Below are 24562 nucleotides of genomic sequence, written 5' to 3'. Positions count from 1 at the left end.
GGCGCTGGGGGGGGAGGCTTGGAAAAGGGCTTCCCCATGGAAGGAGCGTAAAGAACGAGGAGAAATCCATAACACACGGTGCTCAGGAAGCCTTTATTTGCGCGGCGGCTCAGCCTTGCCCCACCGCCCCCCCCCCAGCCCAGCCCAGCCCTCCTCCATCGCCACCCCCGGCTCCTGCCCCGGCGGTGCGGGGCTGGGAGGCAGCGCCCGCAGGTACCGGACGAGCAGCGAGGCGCTCCCCGTCCCCCGCCGGATCTCCAGCACGAACGGCCCCGCCATGCCCAGCCCGGCCCGCAGCCTGCAGCGAGAGGCAGCCACACACAGCGCCGCCTGCAGCCCGCAGCCCGCAGCCCGAGCCGCTCCCAGGGCTTCTCCCCACACAGGGGCTCTCCCCGGCTGCCCTCTGGCCCAGCCAAAAGCTGGGAGGGGTTCTGGGTTGCTTGGTTCTTGGCTGGGGTCAAAGGGTCCTTTACAACGCTGTTAGCTTCTTCTGGGAAGCCCTGAAGCTTTTTGTGGCTGCACGTGTTTGGAAACACCTCATGCAGAAAGGCAGGTTTGCCTTTGGTTAATTCCGTAGCGATTTGTTATCTAAGACATGATTGCTTTGAAGTAATACAGACCCTTGGAGGTGGCAAAACCAAGCAGATTTCTTAGGAGAGCCTCAAGGAAGTAGACGGTGTGAGTTTAGATTTTGTGGGGAAAATAGGGCAGGCAACTGACAGCTAAACTGTCTCAGCCAAACATTTTTAATAATACACAAATTGCATCAAGTATTATAAGATACAGGCTATACTCTGTGTTCTTATTATACCTACTGGTTGTTCTGGGTGTGGTGTTTCTTTTTTGTTTGTTTGTTTGTTTTGTTTTGTTTTGTGGTTTGTTTGTTTGTTTGTTTTTAAAGAAAACATTTTATTCCATATGGCAGTTTTCATTTCCAACTGCATCAAAAACCAACACCCGTATTGCTGGTCAAATTGTTCTGAGCAAGCAGGTCGCATGTCAGACACCACTAAAATTCACCTCATGACACGAGAATCAACTCCTGGTAAAAGGGACTCCTAGTAAAAGAGACTTTGGCTCTGACAGAGGCTTACACAAGACTACAAAGCTATAAATAATCTCAGGTATTTCCTGCAGGGTGTGAGCTTCATATATTCAACATCATCTGCCGTAGGTTTCTCACTGTTTCTGCAGTGAAATAATTATACAGAAATGAACATCAATGTCTAAAACCATGGGTGCACCTAGCCCAGTATTTTGATTCCAGTGTCAGCAATAAGGAGATGCTATTTAGGAAGAGCTCCTTAAGTGTAGCTGTTGTATTAAGGGTGCTGGAAGGCACATCCCTGCCTATTTCCTTCTTGCCATCGATATGAATAATGATGACTTTGTAAATCTTGATGAAATCTTTCCCCAGCCTTCTTTCCTGAGCCGTTCCAGACTTTGTCATTGCCCCTGTAGGGCAGTGGCTCCCTCCCTCCTGTGCCGTCCCTAACTACCATACAGCTTCTCAATCTGTGAAGACAAGAACTGACACAGGAATCAATCTGAGCAGTGGCTATATGGATGCCAAACACTTCCCTCTTTCTCGTTCTCCATATCCTTCCCGATGATGTGCAATGTTCTGTTGGGCTTTGGATTGCTACTGCATGGAAAGCTGATGCAACAGTTTCACAGGACTTTTAAGATAGCTCCAGGTTTTAACAGGCAATGGTAAAAGTTCAGCAAAAGGTAAGCTCAGAGATCTCCTCACTGCTCCTCAGGGTGGTGTGTGAAGGTATGGCGTTACCTCCTGGAAGTCCTGCCACTTCTGGCAAGACCACCGCTTCTGAACATCTGCAGAGGCACCACCAAGCCCTAGTTAGGAATTAGGTCTCAGATGCATTTGTATGGTATTTTAATGAAAAACATGTCAATACACACTGTTTTAGTTGGAAATATGACACCTGTAGTGGTACTCAATGTCTCACCAAAACCAGTGGGAACTGCCAGCTTTCCAAACGTGAAGTTATGAAATATTGAATCCGTAATAGTGTAGGATTTAGTAATTTTGGAATCCTAAATTAACAGTGTAATGAGAAAAGGAATCCTGTCTCCTGTTTATTACCTCAAGCTTAGAGAACAAAACCTGCCTTGTTAGACTGTCGTCTTGATAGGATTTGTAACCTGCTACCTGGTGATCTATGGTACGAGATTTTCCCCAGGGTGTACTTTAGCAATATTTACTTGTTTTCAGACAAAGCCTGAAAGATTGATTAAGCTGCTCATGTAATTCAATTTGTGAGAAACAACCTGCAGCCAACAACACAGGCTCAGGCGAGGGTCTCAGTAAAGTAGCATTTTTATTTATAATTTTAATGGTGGGTGTCTTGCAAGCTGGAGCACCCAGCACAAGCCTATGATAACCTTATATTCTCTATTACCTGACACTTTAATTCCTCACGTTTCCTCACTGAGTACCACAGGTTCAAAAACTACTCAACACTATACCATATATATATACAATTTTATTTGACCAACTGTTGATTTCTCATTTTTTCCCCTTCCCTCGTGACTGGAGGACCCGTGATTTTTTTATTTCGACTGATTTCACACTGTTCGCATCCTTTTTGTCAGCCACCCTCCTTATTTTGGGGACGGCCGAGGCGCTCCGTGGGGGGGGGGCGCGACCGTTAAACCGACCCCGCAGGCGCGCGCCTGCCTGACGCGGGGCGGTGCTGGGCGGGGCGCGGCGCGGTGCATGCCGGGAGCTGTCAGGGCGGCGCGGGGCGGTCGGCGGCGGCGGGGCCCTTCCGGCGCGGGGCGCTCAGGTAACGCGACCCCCCCCACCCCCCCATGGCCCGTCCCTGAGGCGCCGCCGCCATTTTCTCGCCCCCCTCCTGGGCGCAGCGGGGGCACCCCCGGGGGTCCAGGCGGGTCCAGCCGGGCCTGGGGGCTGGCGGCAGGTGCGGAGGAGCCCGGTGACAGCCCCTCCGGCGGTGGGTTTGTCGAGGGGGCGGTGTCCCGTCAGGGGGAGGGCCCGCAGCCGCCCCGCCGTGACCTTGAGGTGTGAGGGCGGCGGGGCCCGGGTGGCCGCTGAGGCGTAAGGGGGTGTCTGGGTATTGGGGATAAGCAGCAAGGCCTGAAGGGCTCGGGTCTGAATGCCCTAAAACACGCTGCGGGTGTGCTGAGGTTATCCCGGGGCTGGCACCACTTGTGGCCCTTGGATTTCCATGCTGGATAATTAATATATCATAAATAATAAGTGTGCCTGCGTATCAGGTGCAGTAGCTGTGCGTTACTGCCCTCGGATTAACCGGGTGATGCTGCCTGAATCCTGCAGGGCTGCGAGCTGGCAGGGGGATCTCTTGAAGTAGTGATGTGCAGGATGTTTGCAGGCAATCCGGGCTTAGTATAAGGTTGCATATGGTATCTTTTCATTTTGTTGCCAAGCCTCAGTCTGGCTGTATCCCTTCTAAATACTTACATTGGCCTGGCTGTCAGATGTGCTTATTTTTTTTGGTTGAAACATTCGTAACTTTCCACCAAAGAGACTGAATGCAGCACAGTAATGTCTTTTCACACGTCTGATAATGATTTGATGTCTGAGTGTTGTGATTATCCAAAATGTGCAGTCACTTATAACGTAAAAGATGAACATCACAAGGTTGAACGCTGGTTTGGAAAAAAGCAGGATGTCAACCACATAATTCCCAGGTTGGTTTTAATTGAAATTAGAATAGGCACTTTTGGAAATTTAAGTAGCCTGGAAGGGAGAGATGGGGAAGGAGAACTGCACTTCTGACTTACTGAATGTCTCCTGTTCCCAGCTTGTTGCTGGCACCTGTGACAGTAGGTACTTAAACAGCATCTGGCAAAAACAAGTTGTCCTGCATCTTCCAATAGGGCAGTGGCTGTGCATTCCAGTGCATGGTTATGTTTACAGGGAAGGCCGTGTTTTTTTTTCGGCAGCACATCTCTTGTGTGAAAATACTGGAATGCTACACTGACCACTGGAAACACTCATCACATGCACAGCAAGCTAAGCTGGGAAGAATGCAGTCTGTCTGGTGCAAGTGGGCTTGGATTGTGTTCTGCCATCATTCTCCATCTGAATAAGGGGAAGACACTTCTGTGTGTTCATCACTGGCTTTGTTGGCCTGACCAGTGTTACTGCCTGTCCACCTTTATTTTTAGTGTCTTCGTGCTCTAGCTGGGAATGATTGCTTGGGGAGGACTGACTAAAAATAATTATTACTGTTCTCGCTTGGTTTGTTTTGTTTTGTCTGTGGAGCGGTGTTGATATCCAGTGCAGAAGATGACCAAGAAGGCTTATGAATGTTGTTTTAAAAAAAACAGGGGGGGGGAATAACATGTTTTGGAAATGGCTGAGGAAAAATAGAGACAGAAAAGAGAACTAAGAGATGATAAAAAGAGACTGCATCTGCTAAATCATGGAATGGAAAAATAGAACTTTATGCAGTAGAACTTATTTGTATGCACTTAAGTTGTCTTTGGGATGAATAATCATGATGCCTGAACTTGTAGCTGATAATCAGTTAAGTGATAAATAAAACCAAAAAGAAATATGTTTCATCTCATTCTCCCCAAGCTCTCAGGGAGAAACAGTGCAGGATCAAGCATTTTTTCCCCAATGACCGAAACAAGAAGAGAAAAGACAGCACCAAAGCTACTAAGGAGACGATTTTGCTAGTCAATGCAATGTTATTTTTGTAGTTTTTGTTTTAAATTATTTATATATGCAATGTTAATTCTTTTTCTCTGGTAAGTGCTTCATCATTACAGAGATTTCAGAATATCCACGTAGTTGACAGTGCATAACTGGAGGTATTGATAGGTTTTTCCCTTAGTAACATTTTCTGTAAACAAAAGAAACATTTTCTGTAAACAAAAGAAACAGATCAGAAATTTGTACTTGCATATAACCATTAAAAAAAATAATTAAAGCCAAGGCATGGTGTTTTTAGAAATCAAAGAGAATGTGAACTTTCTGGCATAAGAAAGGCCCTTTCTGACCCTTTCTGCTGATAAGGAGGGTGAGCAAGTTTCCGTCCCACAGAATTCTGTTTCCAGAAGAGTCAGAAGAGGATTCTGCCTTACAAATCCCTCTGTAATTCATCTGCAGAACATGAGAAATCAGGCACATTGCAAAATATAACCACAATCTAGATAATGTACGGGCATAAATATGGCATATGACACTAATTCAGAATTTAAATGAGTATAAAATGATAAAACCCAGTTGTAATGGGTGAATGAGTAATATCTTAAGACCTCAGGTTTTATAAAAAAAAAAAAAAAGGGGGGGGGGGGAGGTTGGACAAAGTGTTACCCAAATAAAGCTTTGATAAGATTGTTTATGGAGAACTTCTTACACATTTCTGTGAATGTTGAAAACAAATCTCAGGGTTATTTGGAGACAGGACGTTAAATTCAGGGGAGGGTATGTATTAGAACAACAGGTGTGGTTGTATAAAAGGTTTGTTTTAACATTATTGTGAGCAAAGAATGAATGAATGATCAGGCTTTTTTTTTTTTTTTTTTTTTTTTTTTAGCAATGCTTATCTTTCTGAGGTGGAGAGTACAGGTACACAATGTAAGACAATGAGGCTTATGTAGTCCTTTTTTGTTTTCCAGGCCAGAAAGTATCCGGAAGTTGGCAAACTTCTTTAAAGCAAAGTGTGCTGCAGTTCTAGGTTTAAACATAGTCATACTGGTTTGAGTTGCTTGTTATTGTTAAGGTTGCTATGTGATTTTTGTCTTTTTTAAACTTCATTATTATTTGGTTTTATTAGTTTGTTGAAAGTAAAAAATATTGAAGATAGGAAAAGAATGCCTCAAGATAAGTCTCTGGTCAGTAAATGCTTGGAAGAGATCAGAAGAGGAGAGCTAGCTAGTTAAAAAGTAATTATATCCAAAGAGGGCAGAGTGACCATTTGAAAGAATGAAGCTGAAACGTAAAATAAATTGGTTTTTGCTTTTAGGAAGCTTTTCCTTTTCCCATGTTAGACACCTGGAGAGAAGGTAACTCAAACGCTGCGCAGCAGGGAGAGCACAAAGGTGCTGCAGGGAGAGGTGGTGAGACTACTTTCTAATACGCCACCTCATGATCTTTTTATGAAGGTGGGGAAGTTGCCCACTGTGCAGCGCTGTCGGTTGGTTTTTGGATAGCTGAGAGAGGCCCTGCTGCTGCAGCGGGTAGGCCCAGCTGTGCCAGCCTGGCAGCGCCTTGTTCTGGTGCGGGGAACAGCAGGTGATGCGCTACAGGCAATGTCACGCTTCGCTTCTCAGTAAGGGTTTCACATTGTCGTTTGCTTTGGCACTGTCACAGTGTTTGGTTGACTCCAGGAGGTTGCATCTCATTTAAATCTATCAATAAATCTTAAATGTTGTGTTCTGTCTTCAGGATTGTTGGGATGTCAGCCTGGGGATTTACTCTGTTACAGAAGACTGTCAAAGTGCCTTTACCTATATCGCTTACGCTTCTTTTACAGATGTTTTGCTGTTACAATTTCAACTGATTATAAAGAAGGTAGCTCTGTGAGGTGAGATGAAATGAAATGAAAGGAGGAAAATGCTCTGTAAAAATGTTAAAACAGTACAGGTTAAATTCTGAGTGTTTTGTTCTTCTTTCCTTCAAATGTGGAGTTGACTAAGAGGGAAATACTGTCCAGTTCTAGATTTCCTTAAATAATGAATAGAGAAGCTGGTTACTAAGAAGACTTGCTGTATGTTCCTTAACAATTTTTAAGCTTGTTACTTATTACTCTTTATGAGCTCATATCTGGTGTAACTCAGACTCTGGAATACCATAAAGAGCAATATCAGGAAGATTATTTTGCATATCTTAGGTATTTCCATCAGACTATGCTTCCTGGTAAATCGAGAGTCTTCAGTCTAGTTGTCTGTCTTCTGTGACTTCCTATTTATCCAAAAATAAAAAAGGTATACTTGGTGTATTTCTACACACAGTTTTTTTCTTGAGGTAGTAATAAGGGTGTCTTGTAGGTTCTGAAGCCAGGAACACATCCATTTAGGTATCTAATCACATCTTTGTAGTACAGGCCATACACATTTTCTCATTTAATTCTTGTCTGAGTGAGAATCAGTCTTTCTCAGAAAAAACATCTTGTGTTGGTTTAGAAGTTGCCAGTACGGATAATGCACAGATTGGTATGCGGCCTGAAATGAATCATGACATGAAAAGGAATAGGAACACCTGACTTGGTGGCATAGTTGTTCCCACTTGTGAATTTTGACTTGATAGAAAAGTGTATGGGCAAGTTACTAATGGCAATATTAAATTTTACTGAGTGCTCTGCAGTCCTGCAAGATAATGATGAGATCAGGGCTACTTTGTGTACATATATCATGTGTGTGTTTGCTTATTTGGGTAATATGTCTTCTTTGCATCTTTACTGTACTGAATAGCTCTAGGCCAAAACAACAAGCCCAAAATCTTCTTCAGAAGACACTAGTGATGCCCCTTTGACAGATTCTGAACATAGAAAGTCATTTTAGAAACATGTTAAGTGGTTGTAATTGGAAAGTCTTTATATTTGTTGGTAGAAGAGCCTATGTATTTCCAACACATGATTTTTGTATTAAGACACTAGCCTGGAATCTACAGTATTTTGCTCTTCATGCTTTTAAATGTTTCTGAGGAGAAGCAAAGTATAATGAGTTACCACATAACAAGACTTCTGTTTTCTGGGTGTTCAAATCTGTGTTTGTATTAAGTCTATTTAAATAAAAATGTGCTTCTGCAGTTGGCAGCTTGGTATGTGGGCACTGTACACAGCTTGAAAACAAACAACTCAGTACTGTGAAATCTGAAATTTTTCTCATCTGCTTTTTAATTATCTAGTTTTATTTTTTATTCTGTGTCCCATAGTCATACTTGAATCACTAAATAGTTTTAGAAATAAACCTTGACATGTTAAAGAGCTAAAACTCTGCAGAGTTCAAAGGGAACAAGTTTGCAAAGTGAATTCCTTGAGGTACTTAGGACAAATCTTGGGAATTCTTCAAGTGAAATAATGTAAGCACATTTCTGCTCCACAGCACAGTGGTCAGCACCTTGGCCTGTATTGCAGGTTGGTATGAGGCATACAATTATCAGTTCTGTGAGGCTTGGAAAATGTAAGAATGGAACAGCAGCAAGTCAAACCTGTAGAGGAGCTGTGGGGTACAGCAGGTGCTGGAGAATTTATGAGTAGCTGGGAAGTTTTATAATCCTGTGATAAAGTTGAGATGGGATCTAGATGAAAACTACTAATCCTGAATGTGTTGATGAGAACCGCAGCTTCAACGTAGTTTCTTTAGCTTCAGCCAAAAGCATTTAGACCATCTTAAACAGATTAATAGCTTGTGTCAACGTGAGACAGAAGGCTCTTAAGCACGTGAGTTTGGGAAGGAAGAACATTTGCTGTGGAAAATACAGCTGTAGAAGTAGCATCTTAACGTGACTGGGGAAAGCCAATACTGCCTTAGCGATGAAGGGAATTGTTTGCAGGGCTGCTCTGTGAACACATCATACACGACCCAAGGAAAAGGAGATGCCCAGGTAACTTCTTTCCTTGTCAAAGGCATGCCATAAGACTGGGCATCCAAATGTGTCCAGAATTGTGTGGTCTGTCCCGTTGTTTTTGTTAGGCTTTTCAATCTTCTTGAGAATTTGAAGGTAGAAAGTGTCAAGACCTACTTCTGCAGTCACTTGTGATTTAAACACAGTCTTATCAGATTGAAGGTGCATGACATTTCTTAAATAACACAGATATCTTCATCAATAATGAACCTTCTGCTCTGATACCCTCATTCCTTCTTTGTCACCCATTTAAGGAGAGGCATGGTCATGGAACAGGTTGAGGGTTATCCGAGCCGTGACTGGCCCTCCAGGAGACTGGGTGAGCCTTCAATCTGGGCAGCTTGCCTCTTCCTTCTCTTTGGGTATACCAAAAGAGGAAAAGACAACAAAAGCAAAGAATGCTTACTTTCATCCCTTTGTTTTAAAATTAGAAATAAATAATAATAAAACTTTCCAAAGAAAGTTGACCCTCATGCTAAATAGTGATTGTGAAATGGCAAAATAAACGATTTAACCTTTAGCTTGTTCGTGATGTGGCAGAAGCTCCTAATTTTTTTTAAATGGTTTTAATATGCCAAATTTTATTCTTTATCTGACTTTTCGAAATAGCACACCCTGAAAGAATAAGACTGAGTGTGATATTTACAAGGAGATAAACGTTACTAAATTTTGACTTTGTTTTGAGATATCAGTGCCATATAATTAAAAGTTGTTAAATCTGCTTTTTCACTGTAAATGAAGAGAAAAGTAACGGTAAGAATACATGATAGGAATAAGAAAAGATCAACAACTACATTTTGTCATATCTTTGGACTAAACAAAAAGGAAACCTGGTAGGACAACCGTATTTTTATGTATTAGGGCTAATAAAGATAGGCGTTCCTGTAGTTCTAATGTTCTTAGAATAAAAATGGTGCCAGGTTTATCATAATAATACATATTTACTTATATTTTGTAGTATTAAATAAATATTATCTCCTCTGCTCCCTGTCTTATTATAGCTACTGATATGGTTTGGATAGTTTGAAATAGAGGCTCTTCATTATGGAAAAAGTATGCAAGAAATTCATTCTTTACTAAAATTTCAAACTTCATAAAACATTTTGTTTTTTTTAGAAAGAAAAATGAGGGGATAACCATAGAGTATTAAGAAAATGTATTTTTTTTTCTCTTCTCCATAAAACTTCATAATGATTAAATTCATTGAAAACGTGGATAAATGCAAATATCAATTAAAAGACTAGAATAACTTTGTTAGTATCAACTGGTTGACAAAAGGCTGGTGTCTAAAAATAAATCTAGGTTGTTCGGGTAGCTGTTTTTGTTTGTTTTGAAATAGGAATATCCTGATCAGTTAATAGGTGCAAGAAGACTGTCCTTTTTAAGCCTGTGTTCCCGCTGTTTCTGTCTAACCTTTGATAATCTCAAACCAGTCCAAACTCTTGGCTCTCAGATTTTTCAGGTACTTCGGGAATACAGAGCCCAGTTTCCCACCCAGCCGCAAGTGGCTGCATTTATGCTTTCACTGAATAGGAAAGGATGCTGACACTTTCTTGACTCAAAAAGCATTATTTGATGTGTCAAGTACTTCCTCCATTCTTTGCGCCTGAAAAAATGAGAATTGTGTTGCTTTTGTGTGTTGCTCCTTTTTTCTTCTTTAGTGTTAATATTTTATCTTATGTTTGGAGATCAGACACTGGCAGTTGTGCAACAGCCTCTCTGAGATATCTGCTGGTATTCTGTAGCCTTTTCAAAGCAAAAGCCATCTCTCTCTGGCCTTAATCCAAAGAAAATACGGCTATTATAAAATGAAGCCATATGGTATAAGCTTCTAAGTGAAAAACAGGGCCTAAGTCCTTTATGCCGGTGAGGTATCATGACAACTATTGGTTTGGCACTCAGAATATATTTCTAAGTAATACTTTCCATTTCTGTTCTACCTTGGAGACAATCTGTCATTATTAGCCTGCCATCAGAATCAGAAGTGCAAAAGGTCAGTAGCTATAGACCTTTTTATTCACTCCTGCTATACAAGGTCTTCTTCCTTTTGTCTGTAAGTCTATACTTATTTTCTTGTTCTTTTTGCAATTTCCCTTGTCATGCTGAGACATGAGCAGTACGAGGAGTAAGATTGCAATAAGGATAAAGAAATAATACGGAACTTCAGTTGTTCTGGAAGAGAAAAAATCAATGTGATGAGGGCAGAAGAGAGAGACTTGTCTGGTACCTTGCACACGCATTGTGTGGAAGGCTGCGGGCTGAGAGGCTTCCCAAAGGTCCCCCTCCACCACACTAGTGGTGTACTGCCTCCAACTGAAGGAACACTTATTTTACATATGAGAAAAACATTTAAAAAAAAAAACAAAAAAAACCTCAGGAGGGTTAAAGATGTGTTTATATCAATTAATTGTCAGAAGCTCCTGCTAACTAGAGGAGCAAAAAGGAAGAAGCAAAAATCTGCCGGGGCACTTGGATAAACTCAACCGGATGAAGGTCATGAAATTTCAAGCGAGACTTATTGCTGTCTCAGTTTGGAGATGTTGGAGTCTGGCTGTCTTTGTGTTACCTGTTGGAGTGCTGAAGAGGTAAAACAGTACCAATGTAGCTGATATGGTCTGGGGTAGTTCTAAGAACTTGGAAGTGTGTTTATGATGTGAAACAATACACATTGAATTTCTAGTCTTTTTTTGACTTAAACCATAATTTTTTTCCTTAGAAATTAAATATGTTTTATTATCTCCACCAACAGTAGTACATGAGAAATCAGAATGTCACTTTTTATTTCTGTGTTTCTGCTGTAACCTTTTGTAGACGCTTTTCATTTCAGGCATTCCCACTATTTTGTCATATTGCTGCTCACTGGGAATAGAGGCCAACGAGGCATGTTTTCCAGTCGTGGTGGAAGGTCTCACTGAAGCTGCTGTTTTCAGCATGATTTCTATTTATCATGCCTGGTAGGCAGCCTAGCGAGTGCAGTTTCTTTATTGTTATACCTGTTTCACGGTTTGTTGTTAGAGGTTTCTCTTTTTCTTTTTTGTCTACCGTGCTTCAGCCTGCGATTACACACCATTTTCTTCCCACTTTCCTTTAATAAAGACAGGAGAGCTGCTTTTGTGGAGAGTGAAATCTTTCCGAAAGCTGAGTATCAGAGAGAATTCCCAGAAGGCTCCAATTAAAAAGGACATAAAAGCCTCTTCCCACAGACATGCTACAATAGAATTTCCTATTATGGGTTGTAGGTGCTTGGGGCCGAAGTAGCTTTGAAAGGGTGGTTGTGGGGGGTATACATATATATATATTGTGTGGGTGGAAAAAAAATTAAAAAGGGGTTGAATTTCATGAAATAAATAGTTTATGCCCTATATGTGTGAGGTGTTGTTTCTCAGACTAGAATATTTTCATTACTTGGTGTAAACTCCTGTGGGATGAGAACATAGAGAGCAAATTGTGAAAGCCGCTGATTACAGAACACCACTGATGTTGTACTTTCTGTATGTGTGGCTGATAATGATTTAAACAAAACAAACACAAAATAGTTGTATTGCTGACTTAAAATACCAGGTCTTGTAAAAGCAAGTGTTGAGGAATTAAAGTACTTCTCAATAATGTGTGACTACTGTGTGTGTCCTTCGTTCTTGTCCTCTAATCTGGAAGTGATTCTGAAAGACTGGCATCTCTTGTTTTCAGAAGGACAATAAACAGCTTTTTGGGCAGGGGCAAGGCATTAATTTTCCAAGTGCTTGGTGTTTGTTTTGTTTTGTTTTTTTATGAGGTCTTGATTATAAATGCACTCTTTTGGATGTGTGTCAAATATCTGTGTGCAATGTGTTAGCCTTTGTGTAGGATTTGCTGTAAATACTCAGATTTAAGTTTGGTATTTCTGAAATGCCTCTCATAAGGAAAATATCTTGCTTTTTCAATGAAATCATTTTAGTAATATGCCTCTGGAAGCAATAGTGTCTGTTTTTGTTTATGTATTTTGAACAGGTAATGGTTGTACATGAATTACAAGCTAGTCTCTAGTGGGGACACCGTGGGAGGATGAACACGGAGGAGCTGGAGCTACTGACTGATTCCAAGTACAGAAACTATGTAGCAGCAGTTGACAAAGCGCTGAAGAACTTCGAATATTCCAGTGAATGGGCAGACTTAATATCTGCGCTGGGAAAGCTGAACAAGGTATGCCTGTCAGGTACCTTTGGAAAAGATTCGGGAACTGACAAAGAGTGTTAGTATGATGATGTAAAAGGGTAAGGTTCCATCAGTCTAATATGCTTGGAAATAAATTAAGCTTGAACCATATGTCGAGTATGTGCAGGGAGCAATAAAATCAAACAACTGCCTTTCAAAGGCTTACAGTAGAATGCTGTCTAATTTTAAGAAGGAAAGTTGTCCACATAGTAGAAATAAACGCAACATCTTTTAATTGATGACATTTACTTTTAGTCTCATTTGATTTTATTAAAATACTGTGAAAAATAGAAGACAGCGTAAGTATAAATATTTTTATGTAAAGTGTGAGTTATAGAATGGGGATCAAATAATTCATTGGCCAGAGAATGCTGTTCTGATTCATGCTAACAGTTAATACGTTAAATGTGTAATATCAGTGATCTTTAATAGCAGTTCACAAATGTTTACAGGTCATGTAAGATCTTGTTCTGATTACTCTGAGTTTGGGATCTCCAGTCAGGGTCATAAAGTTCCCTTTACACACACACATTTTACGAGTGTGAAGCTCTGCAGAATTTCACACGGAAGGCATTTACATTTTGTCCTTTAAACCTTATGGAAAATCAAGAAGGGACAGTAGTGTTGGCAATGCCAGTGGGATAGTTTCTTTATGTGAACTTCTCTAAAAAATCATAGCAGTTCTTACAGCATGTGAGAGCTATGATATAGTGGAAGAAAAACATAAAGACAAATAGAAATAAGCGTTCTAGTCTTGAAGTGTTTATACAGTTTCAGACAGTGGTAAACTTCAGTGTGTTGCCCCACTCATGGCAGTTTTTTAAACTTTGGGTGGTGAGTTGTTTGGGAGAACTTTACTAGTCCTCTTTGAGCTACTGGCAATGCATTTCAACAAGTGGAGACAGTAATTTTTGTCCTGAACTACTGAAGCATGATTGTGGCATAAAAGGACTAGTAAAACAAAGTGAATAAACTTTGAGTGAGGAACCTGCAGCAAGTGAAGTTCTGCCTTGGCATTTCCAGCTGTAGCAGGTGTACAAGTGGAAAGGCATTGCAAATAAAAAGGTCCAAAGTACATGTTAAAAGGTTTGTTACTTGTGTTGTAAAACCAGGTGTGTGTCTTGACTGACTGTATTTGGGAACTCAGTTGTAAAATGTGTGTATGATGTTTAACTTACTTGCTTTGTTCTGTTTTTCTTAATGTGTTGATTTATTTGTCAGGTGCTACAGAACAATGCGAAGTACCAGGTAGTTCCAAAAAAGCTGACTATAGGGAAGCGCTTAGCACAATGCCTTCATCCAGCTCTGCCGGGCGGGGTTCATCGGAAGGCACTTGAAACGTATGAGATCATCTTCAAAATCATTGGGCCCAAGCGCTTGGCCAAAGATCTTTTCCTCTACAGGTACAGTAGTTTAAACAACTGTATTCTGAATGCACGGTTGAAATGCTTTTGGCTTCCTGCAGCTTATATTAATAGTATTGCTTTGTTTCATGGCAAGAATCACCCAGCTTCTTTTGCTCGTGTTACTGATGCTTGTGTAATACTGTTCTTCTGAGTACTGTATACTAAAAGATATGCAGGTCACCTATGCTAGGAAATCTGGAATTTGTTATTTCTTTTGGAAACAAAGTTTTGTGCATGTATGTACATAAATTGAAGTAATTGAAATGTTAACGTTTATTTCAATGTATTTACATTTCTCTGTGATTTGAGCGTAGCTTGTCTTAAAGAAACTGTCTCTTCCAAGCAAACAGGGCAACAGAACTGAAAGATTGTGTTGTTTTTTTTTTTTGTTTGTTTTGTTTTTTTTAGAATGATGGGGAGACGCAAAACATATCTTGCTGTCAATCTCTAGAATTGACTGCAATGAAAGCAAAGGATAACCTTGAAAATGAAGTATAGTGAAAATATACTGATTCCTAAACCTCCAACAGGTTCTTGGGTGGGTGAGGGAGGGCAAGACGTTAGGCTGTTTATTATGCAAGGAATAGAAGGATGTGTGCATATGTGTATACGCACAGTTTTTAGTCTTTAGCTATCCCTAGAGATTAAAATTCCATCAAGTTGAGAAATCACAGATTTAAAATTGAATTCTGATTACATAGCAAAAATGTATATTAACGCTTGGAAATAAATTGTGTATCTTAACTTCAGTTATTCTGTCTTGCATTGGCAATACATTATATATATTTACTTTTGTGTATTGAGAGATCTGTTTTCTGGTTTTATGGTTTTTTTTTAAAGATTTTGTGAACTCATAGCTCACAATTTTTTGGCTGGGTGGTAATTCAGTAGCTGCAGCATCTTGCTAACAATAAGTTCGAGGATAGTGAAAAATGCTACCTTGTGTAATGTAACTAAGAGCCATTGTTACTGATGCTTGGGAGGAGATGAAGACATTCTGATTATGGCATTATCAAAGATTCCAGTATTTTTCATGTAACCAGAATGTGTCTGAGCATCACATCTTGAAGAACGATTAGTAGCCTTACAAAGAAAGACTGTGGGTAGTGTGCTAGTTATAGAACAAAAGGCATTTTCTGCAGAAAAACAAACCCATTGACAATGGCAAGACAGTGATTCTTGTAGATAAAGGCAAAAATAACTTTTACAAACAGCTCTGCTATTTGCAAAGATTTTCATTTCTCTGTAACATCTGTAAACTTTATATTCAGAATGATTTTTAATAATGGATCTGTAGGTTTTTTTAAGACCCAAACTTTTAAGTCTCAAACTTTTTTTTTCCTGTTCATTATTTTCCTCCATTTGTCAGGAGCATTCTATCTTGAGTCCTCACTGATTTTGAAAACTATGGTTGTGTTCACACACCACTGATTATTGCTGTTACTTGTCATAATTTGTCACATACATTTAATAGCAACAGCAGAAATGATCTTAATATGTAGGATAATCTCCTTTATTTAGCTGATCATATTTTTAACTTTCATGAACCTACATTTTCATGGTAAACTCAAAAATATGTTTTTATTTCAATCCTTTAAATATTTCAGTGTAAACAGTGAGTTTATTTTTAGGTTGAGAATCTATTTCAGGCTGAATTTTGAAGGAGACTTTGTTGCTACTTAGCAGTACAAAAGCCTTAAAATGTATCTTCAGATTATTTGGTGATGTAAAAGGTCATTGTTTTTCTTTTATTATAAAAAGTGTTTTTATAAACTACCTCAATGGTTCCCATCTATTTTTGTTTGTTCTTAATAAGTGGAAAGAAATGGAAAGACAACGTATTTTAAAATGTTTTTTCCATTGTGATGTAGCTTGACAAAATTAGCATTTTATCTTGCATACTTGCTTCTAGTTTGATATTTGTGTCATTAGTGAAAGGCATGTTCATTTCTGGGCCTTTGGTGCTTTACTGTTAAAGCTCATGACATTAATCTGTCAATCAGGGAGGCAGTTGTGCAGCGTGGTGGTCTGCATCAGTGCTAAATTCTGAGATTACAAGCCTGACATTTGGCATACATTGGGCATACCTGCAACAGTTTTATGATATAAATGTAACTGTCTCACATGAGCAGCTTCCTAAAAGAGGTAAATTTTATTTTTCCACAGTTCCGGGCTATTTCCACTCCTCGCTAATGCCGCTATGTCTGTCAAGCCAACATTATTGAGTCTGTATGAGATTTATTACCTCCCTTTGGGGAAAACATTGAAACCAGGTCTGCAAGGACTGTTAACTGGGATTCTGCCTGGTTTAGAGGAGGGGTCAGAATACTATGAAAGGTAAGGATATGCTAATAAAGCAATATGATGAATTATTTTTTCCTGCAACCTTTTATTACATACTTATTTTTGGATTTTTTTTTTTAAAGATACATGGTACTCATTTAATTCAGTCATATTAATTGTAACTGAACAACATTATGGTGGAAGATTACGAACAATAATTATGGTAAACTAACTGTTAGTTGTTCCTGATATTGAAAGGGAATTGACATGAAATAAACTTAGCATTATATTTCAGTTATGGCAGCATATGGCATGTTAGGAACCAGAAACATCAGGAAGCACTTCTTTACTACGCAGGTCGTGGAGCACTGATACAGGTTGCCCAGAGAGGTGGTGGAGTCTCCCTCCTTGGGAGACCTTCAAAAGCCACCTGCATGTGGTCCTGGGCAACCTGCTCTGGGTCACACTGCTTGAGCAGGGGAGCTGAGCCAGATGACCCCCAGAGGGCCCTTCCAGCCTCAGTTGTTCTGGGATTCTGTGAACATACTGCTTGTTTCTTTTCATGGGTTGTCACTGAAGTTATGTTTGCCATATTAGTTGGGCTAAAAGACACATTTGAACTAGATTTAAGATGCACAGACCAAGCTTCCGTCATTAAGGTTTGTTTGTTACCATATCTAAGTTATAATTAAATAACCTATGTGAAAGACAGGCAGCAATGATCCACCAATCTGTATGGATTATTAATATGTTTCTAGCAGAGTGGCCTGGGAGGTAATAGCTCTTCTTACACTGACTGGGGCTTAGGATTGCTAGTTATCTTGATCATAGTAGCTGGGGCATTGGTGTAGAATCTTAATATAATAATGGATGAAGTTATAGTCCACAGCCTTGGGGTTTTGGAATTGATCGTGTGTTTTCATATTCTTGATATTTCCATAGAATATGGCCTAGAACTTCAGAAGCTGGAATTTTACAACTTGTACATGAAGAGCAATTTAACCGTACCTCTTTCCATTTCTATGTAGGCAGATACAGCATAGTTGGCATACCAACTACAGTGGGCAAGGGCTACCTACTTCTTTGCTGTGCAGTTTCCATCACTCTCCAAGGGCTGCTCAGCTTGCCTCTCAGGGCCTGCCGTACTGTGTGGAGGTGCTGCCCATGACGGGAGAGAAGTGAGGGCAGTGAAAGCGATAACTCTTGCTGAAACAATTGTTATGCTTTGTTATTGCCAGAAGTGCCTGGTGCAAGGCATCAGTGGGCAAAAGCTGTTTCCTTCGTTCTTTTCTTCAGTAGCTGTGCTTTCCTGCTCTCTCTGTCTCTTAGCCAACAGTTGGCTTCAAGTAGCAGATGAAAAAGTTATTTGGCCCATTGAACATACAAAGTATGTAAAGTGAAGCTGTGGGCACGCAGAAGTGCTTTGTAAGCCAGGCTGGCCCAGGCTTGCTAGCTGGATCACTCTGTTCAGGCTGCATTAAGAGGTTCAGGACCAGGGCTTCTCTTAGCCACTCAAAATAAAATGTTGATCTTCCCGTAAGGCTTGATTATTAATTTATTAGAATTAGTGGTGAGGGCAAGGACTGTGCTGCATGACCTAATTCAGCTGACTTGGTTTTATTCTGCAGAACAAACACGCTGTTGGAGAAGGTTGCCTCAGCTGTGGACCAGTCAGCTTTCTATAGTGCTCTCTGGGGTAGTCTGCTCACAAGCCCCGCAGTTCGCCTGCCTGGAATCACTTATGTCCTCTCCCACCTCAACAGGAAGCTTTCAATGGAAGATCAACTCTATATAATTGGCAGTGACATTGAATTAATGGTAATGTTTTACTGACAGCAGTAACACTGGTGTTAGACTTATTATATAAGCTGCTTCCAGGGGGGTATAGATATCTACTGTATCTTTGAACGTAACCTTTGAAAATACAAAATGGACATTAATTTGTTACACCTCCAGTTAAATTGATTTTTTTGAGTATGATGAAAGTGTTGCAAAGCTGAGCTAGTGTTTCAGACCTGCTCAGGTTTGGTATAGAACTTTATCTCCATTCAATTATTTCAGTTAAAGGTTATTTGTAATTTTTTTTTAATGTTCTTACATTTAATGTATTGTTATTTAAAGAAAGCAAAAGCTTGATATTTATACTTATGTAGTTCAGGGAACCTGTTGGTTACGTTTCTTCAGTGGTAAAATAACTATGTCTTCCTGTTCTGTTTAATTATTCAAAATTCTAAAGTAACTTTATTTCATACATTTCACCATATTTATAAGCAACTGCTCTTACTTTTTGAGAGTTCAGTTATATCTACCTACTTAAAAAAGAGAGCAAATAACTTATTTTTTTGTTCCTGCTATTATTTCAGGTGGAAGCAGTAAGCACATCAGTGCAAGATACCAGTGTCTTAGTACAAAGGAGCACATTGGACCTTATCCTCTTTTGTTTTCCATTCCATATGAGCCAGGTAGGTATTAATATAAGAGATACTAATGGGCAAACTCCTAAAGGTACTGCTTCTTAATAAGTAGCAGTATTTATGCAGTGTTTATTAGTGATTTTTCTCCGAGTTTGAAGAGTCATCTCTAAGAGTTTGTCTTGGAAGTTTGGCTATTCTCATGCCATGACCTCTACCTTTGTTCTTTCTAGCTTGATGTGTTAAATTCCACTTATGCATACCCAAACCCCAATATATAATACTGTGTCTAGTCTCTAAAAAAAACTTTTAATTTGCTCTAATTTGATTTGAAAGCAGATCATCTGTTTATGTGCAAGTGTCCAATTCTCAGTATTCAAAAGCAGTGAAAGCTAATCTTTTAGCGTAAGTGCTTCAGAACATGAAAGAATTAAAAAAATAATTATTGATTTTGGGTCAGACCAGTGGAGCTGGAGTAATGGGAGATAAGGCCTAGAAACTCTAAGGTCTATTTTTTTATTTCTTTAGTGTTGTTTTTTTTTTTTTTTTAACGTATATACACAAAATTCTCAGTCTGTTAGAAATTATAGAAAACCTGTACTTTCCTGTATAAAGAACTGTGTTTTGTCATGTGCAAGTGTTTTTTTTCACACTTATCAGTTAACATAAGAATATTTTGTGTGTCCCTTTTTAGGTGGTAGGCTGACGAAATTATCAATACACATTTTTTTTAATGTTAAGACAAACCTTCAAAACAGTAACAGATGGAATTTATTTAAAATTCTTTCCTCTGATTTTTTTTTAAACTGGGTTTTGGTTGAGTTTTCTTTCAAGGGTTTTGTCTAATAAGGAAAATTAAAGTACCTTGTAAGAAAAATGAGTTGCTAATGAAGTATTTTTACGATTTATGAAGTGTATACTTATTTATATATACTAAAGAGTGCTTGTCTAATAATTTTTTTTGGTTTCCTACAAGTAAGATTATGTTGTACTACTCTGAATTCATATATAAACATGAAATTAACGATGTTTTAATGCACACTAAGCTGCTACCTTAGAAGGAATGTTACTTTTCATAGTTAAATTGTCTTGTTTCTAACTTCAGGCAACGCGTCCAGACATGATCAGAATTTTGTCAGCAGCCCTTCATGTAGTGCTGCGCAGGGATATGTCGCTTAATCGAAGGCTTTATGCATGGCTTCTGGGTAGGTTTGCACTTTGATTTTTGACTGATAATGCAATAAAGATTGTACATTCATTGGCGGTGTTTTGCTATACTTCAGAGAAAGTTGCTTGGAAAAATGAAATGCATAATTTGTGTCACGAGGAAGAAAAGCAATCTGTCTCTCTGGGCATAAATGAAAAATGTCATGCTGAAACTCCTAATTGTTACATAAATTATCTGTATGTTTTGCTATAGCAGCAGTTATGGGCTGCATTCAGGCATGCATAGACACTTAAAGGCAAGTTTTATCTCCCTAAAACCTTACAAAGGAAATCCAGAGAACAGGCATTGTAGTTGAAGGATAATAGGACAGAAGGGATGAAAATAAAATGGAATGTTAAAATGTGTTGATACTATATTGGTAGAGGCTTGAGCATGCAAATCTTAACTTTAAGCTTCATTAAATATTTGCATGGTTGAATTAACAAATCACCAATTATTTTTCATGTCTTCCACAGGCATAAAACATTATTTCAATCCCATTTGGGGGTAAAAATGGATTACTGAGGAGACAGACATTTACTACTACCAAATGATAGATTATCATTTATTAATACAGGCTTACTCTTCTGTATTAAATCAGTTTGTAATCAGAAAAGGATGAGAGAGAAGAGCAGCTATTTAGAAGACTTTAGTAACTACTTAGAGAATATTTAGAAAATTAAAACATTTTCTAAATAAATTAAAAATACTCTTATTCAGCCTTTTTCTTTTGAGAAAATGAAATCTGTGGTCACATGTAGCTGGTCTGTTACTCCTGAAAACCACTTTCAGCCCACTTTGAGAGAGAATTCAGGATCTTAGACGTGGGAGTTCCTAAGTGTGTCATAGAAACCAGAGACTGAATGGAAGGAAATGTTTTCCTTTTCTGGAGGGAAGACACTTATGCTCTGCTCTTACCTTTTTTGTTAAGCTTCCTGTCTCACCAGCAAATACAAATGTACTACTCAGGCTAACCAGAACCCTTCCCAGCAGCTGTAATATCTTTCCCAGCAGATAGATAAGACATCAGAGCCAGGTAGCTCATGGGTGAATGAGGAAAATAAGTAGCCAGGGGACACTGGGGAGAGAACTGAAGGTACTAAGGGAGGGATGGAGTAAGCAACACTATTTTTCATGAGGGAATTGGTTTTGTTGTTGTAGAAGCTGTAGGGATTTAAAGGATTAACATGAAAAAATGAGGGCTTCTTTAGTTTTGCTGTTGTTTTCTTTTTTCCCTGCAAAACTACATGGATTCTTTGTTTTTAGTACTGCATATTAAATTCACACAACTTCTTGCCAGATGAATGTCATCCATTAGATGATTAAATATATCAACTTCAGCAAAAATCTTTTCATGCTTTAATCATTTTGCAGGATCCTGACTTGCAAATTATTCATCTCTTAAAGAAAGACAGTGAAATGCACTGTCACGCTGTGTGCCTACATTTTCCAATTTAGCTAAGTTTGGGGGGATTAGATATGTCTTCTGCAGTCATTGAAAAAGATATTTCATGCTTCTAAAATCACTTTTTTCTTGGTTGTGGAAGCTCCTACAGCCATTGCATGAGTGAGGTTCCCACTGAAAGATACTGGAACCTCAGAAAATAGTTTCATAATGCCTATTCTTGGTGCTGTTCTGTGAATAGTTACTGCCTCCATTAAATATATTTTCAGATAGACTTATTGGCATTTTGGCTTTTTCTTTTTACACTGTGCTGCTTTTTTATTACTGTGGTATCCTACTGCTAGCACGTACTGTATGTGTGTAGGGGAGTCAGTTATGTTTGAAGACTCTCTGAAGTTTGATGTTCTGCACAGATTATTTGATTCTGGTGTTACCTATTCCCTCCTATTGTTTTATATATGGGAGTGGTCTTACTAACATTTTCTAGGCATAAAAATGACATTCCATCTCTTTGAATTCTAGTTAGCTTAACCATTGATAACAGTGGTTGTTTTAGGTTGCTGCTGAGCAGAATTCTCAGACTTTCCTTCTTTTTTCTTCTTTTGTCAAATCAATTGTGTGTCTTCATAGTATTAATATTGACGTATTCTTATGGGACGTGGTCCTAGAGTGTCTTCTCAGAACTATAAAGTTTATGCTGTGGTATTGAACACTTGTTTCTTTTCTGTGAGAAGGAATTTGATTAGGAGTGTTGAATAAAGTTGAACTTGGTGATTTGTGTGCAAACTGCTTGCATGGAAGTATCACTTAGTTTCTTGTATTAAACTCTCTTTAAAATCATCTTTTTCTTGCCAACATTACTTGGACATCATCTTGGTAAGTTACCAGTGCTAATGTGTTAATTTTTAATTTAAAGAAGTTGATAAAATATTCTATTAAGAGATAAATATTTATTTGCCTTCTCTTTTGTTTGCTTGAAGGATTTGATAACAATGGTGCCCTTATAGGACCCCGAAGTACAAGGCACAGCAATCCTGAGGAGCATGCCACTTACTATTTCAATACCTTCTCTAAGGAGATGTTAGTCCAGGTAACTAACACAGTATTTTACTGTGGCATGTATCTTCATAAATAGATACTGACCGAAGTTGCTGTCTGTCTTGTGACTTGACATTTCAATGTGACCATGTAATTTCTGTCTTACTGCGGTATTATGTCGTACTCTTCTAAAACCCTATCAATGAAAAATGTAGTGAAGATATGAGACAATGTGTTTCTTCACAATAACAATATTATCAGGACATCTGTTAGATTTCTGCTTGTCCTATTATTCCATGAATGCAGCATACATGGAAGATAGTTGATTATAAGCCCAGCACGCTGAAGCCTTTTCTATGATAGAATAGAATTGGGGAGTTCTTTTCTACTAATATAGTTACAGAAGATTCCTTTAGTTTGGGAATTGGAAAATTGTGAGCAGAAAGTCATTACTCAGAAGGCCTGTGTAAGAAGGATCTTCATCCCTCCTAGGCAAGGGGAACGTCTTTTCCACTGTCCACTGGCAGTCAGGAATAGTCAAGCAAGTTGGCTGTCATGCTGTTTGACCCTCCAAGCCTAGCTAAATGTGCTGGGATCACCTTGTCTCAAGAACTGCGCTCCTTCTCTCACAGTAATTAAAGTATACAGACGTCTATCAAAATGCTGTGTCTGATCTTGAAATCAGGAAGATATTTTCTCATTAAGGCAAATTGATAAGGTCAGGATTTTTCTGATATTCAGTTAAACTGCAGTACTGTGTGTGGGAATTAGAGTGGGGTTTCCAACATTAGTAGCTGACAAGAATATTTAGCTTACTGCTACTTGAAGCTGATATCCAGCAGAGAGCTAGCACTTCTCAGTTTTATCTGAAGTTAATGAGAACTGCTGATTTAGTGATGAGGAAGAGAACTGAATTCCCGTAAAACAAGGAACTTGCTGGCCCTCTTTACCCTTTTCTTGCCTCTTCTGCTTCCCAGGGCAGATGATGAATATCTAAACCTTGAGGAAAGGTTTGGATGAGATACAGCTTCACCCATACCATCTATACAAAATGTAGTGATCTTTTACCATCCTTTAGGCACTTGTTCTGGTTGTCCTTTTAAATCTGCCCATCTGTGTGTCTTAAGGTCATTAAAGTTTTTCTGTCTGAAAAAACTAATGGCAGTGTAAAGTTGAAACAGTCCATTTATTTTTTATTTATTTCTTTTTAAGCATACAACTACTGTAACAGTAGAATGGAGAGCGGCTATTTTTGACAATGGAGATGATCCATTTGTTTTTTGTCTTAAAATACTTTAAGGGCATTAAAAGCAATGGTTTGGTCTAGAAGATGTAAATATATATAGATTGTTCTGTTCTGCCTTCTTCTTTAGTAGTCTCTCAATGAATTGTACTCAGACAAATTACTGAGAGTTCTGACCTTCTAAAGATATGTTAAAGTACCAAAGACTTTCCTTTCAGGATACTGGCTGATACCTCCTGATTTGTAGCAGATGTAAAAGTGGTCTGCCATGTAGACGGGCCTAGTATATGCTAGATGGACAGATTATTATTTATTCAGTCCTTAAATTATACATGCCTTGCCTTCTCGAACAATTTCTTCAGTACTTTTTATGTCGTCTTTTTTGTTCTCAAGATTGGTATCTACTTACAGTATGTTACTGGGCATTCTCTATTTCTTTTTGAATTTTAGTATATACCTATTAATATTTCTGTGGATCAGAATTTAATCTTACAGGCAAAGCTGAAAGAATAGTTAAGCTTGGAGAAAATGAGCTGCATTGAGATAATGGTTTCCACTACTGAGAGTTTTCTCTTTATATGCAGCCTTTATTGTATCTTTCTTTCAAAAGCTGTTTTCTGGTGTTCTTTTTCTTTTTCCTGTTATGCTCTTGCTCTTTGTAGGCCATGGTTGGAATATTACAAGTTAATGGACATGGAGAAGAAAGCACATTAATGCAAGACTTAAAGCCTTTTCGAATTCTTATCAGTTTGCTGGATAAGCCTGAACTAGGTAATTGTCATATTACTACT

General features: G+C 39.0%; 2 protein-coding genes across 19 annotated transcripts in view; one reads left to right on the top strand and one right to left on the bottom strand.

The window, feature by feature from the left end:
- Nucleotides 1-377, bottom strand: part of UBE3D (ubiquitin protein ligase E3D) — an 83989-nt gene extending 83612 nt beyond the window's left edge. For all 10 annotated transcript variants that reach the window (XR_005264663.2, XM_072036243.1, XM_072036245.1 and 7 more), the window contains exon 1: nt 218-377. Coding sequence is in view for 9 of the 10 variants with exons in the window: in XM_072036243.1 (XP_071892344.1) it covers nt 218-279 (62 nt within the window). In the remaining variant the exon portion in view is untranslated. The remainder of the gene's footprint in view (nt 1-217) is intronic.
- A 2326-nt stretch (nt 378-2703) lies between these two features.
- DOP1A (DOP1 leucine zipper like protein A) overlaps nt 2704-24562 on the top strand; it is a 61360-nt gene continuing 39501 nt past the window's right edge. For 5 of the 9 annotated variants that reach the window (XR_005264336.2, XM_072036241.1, XM_038176583.2 and 2 more), the window contains exons 1-9: nt 2704-2810; nt 12575-12766; nt 14000-14181; nt 16351-16521; nt 18096-18285; nt 18831-18929; nt 19984-20083; nt 22471-22580; nt 24434-24542. Coding sequence is in view for 8 of the 9 variants with exons in the window: in XM_072036241.1 (XP_071892342.1) it covers nt 12629-12766; nt 14000-14181; nt 16351-16521; nt 18096-18285; nt 18831-18929; nt 19984-20083; nt 22471-22580; nt 24434-24542 (1099 nt within the window). In the remaining variant the exon portion in view is untranslated. Of the gene's footprint in view, nt 2811-2830; nt 2979-12574; nt 12767-13999; nt 14182-16350; nt 16522-18095; nt 18286-18830; nt 18930-19983; nt 20084-22470; nt 22581-24433; nt 24543-24562 lie in introns of those variants that run through there. The other 4 variants (XM_072036240.1, XM_027454950.3, XM_038176580.2 and 1 more) reach the window with 3 other exon arrangements.

This window comes from Anas platyrhynchos, chromosome 3 (genome assembly GCF_047663525.1).
Source record: "Anas platyrhynchos isolate ZD024472 breed Pekin duck chromosome 3, IASCAAS_PekinDuck_T2T, whole genome shotgun sequence".
Classification (NCBI taxonomy): domain Eukaryota; kingdom Metazoa; phylum Chordata; class Aves; order Anseriformes; family Anatidae; genus Anas; species Anas platyrhynchos.
The sequence above is the reverse complement of the archived record's forward strand: the minus strand, read 5'-3'. Positions and strand labels throughout refer to the sequence as shown.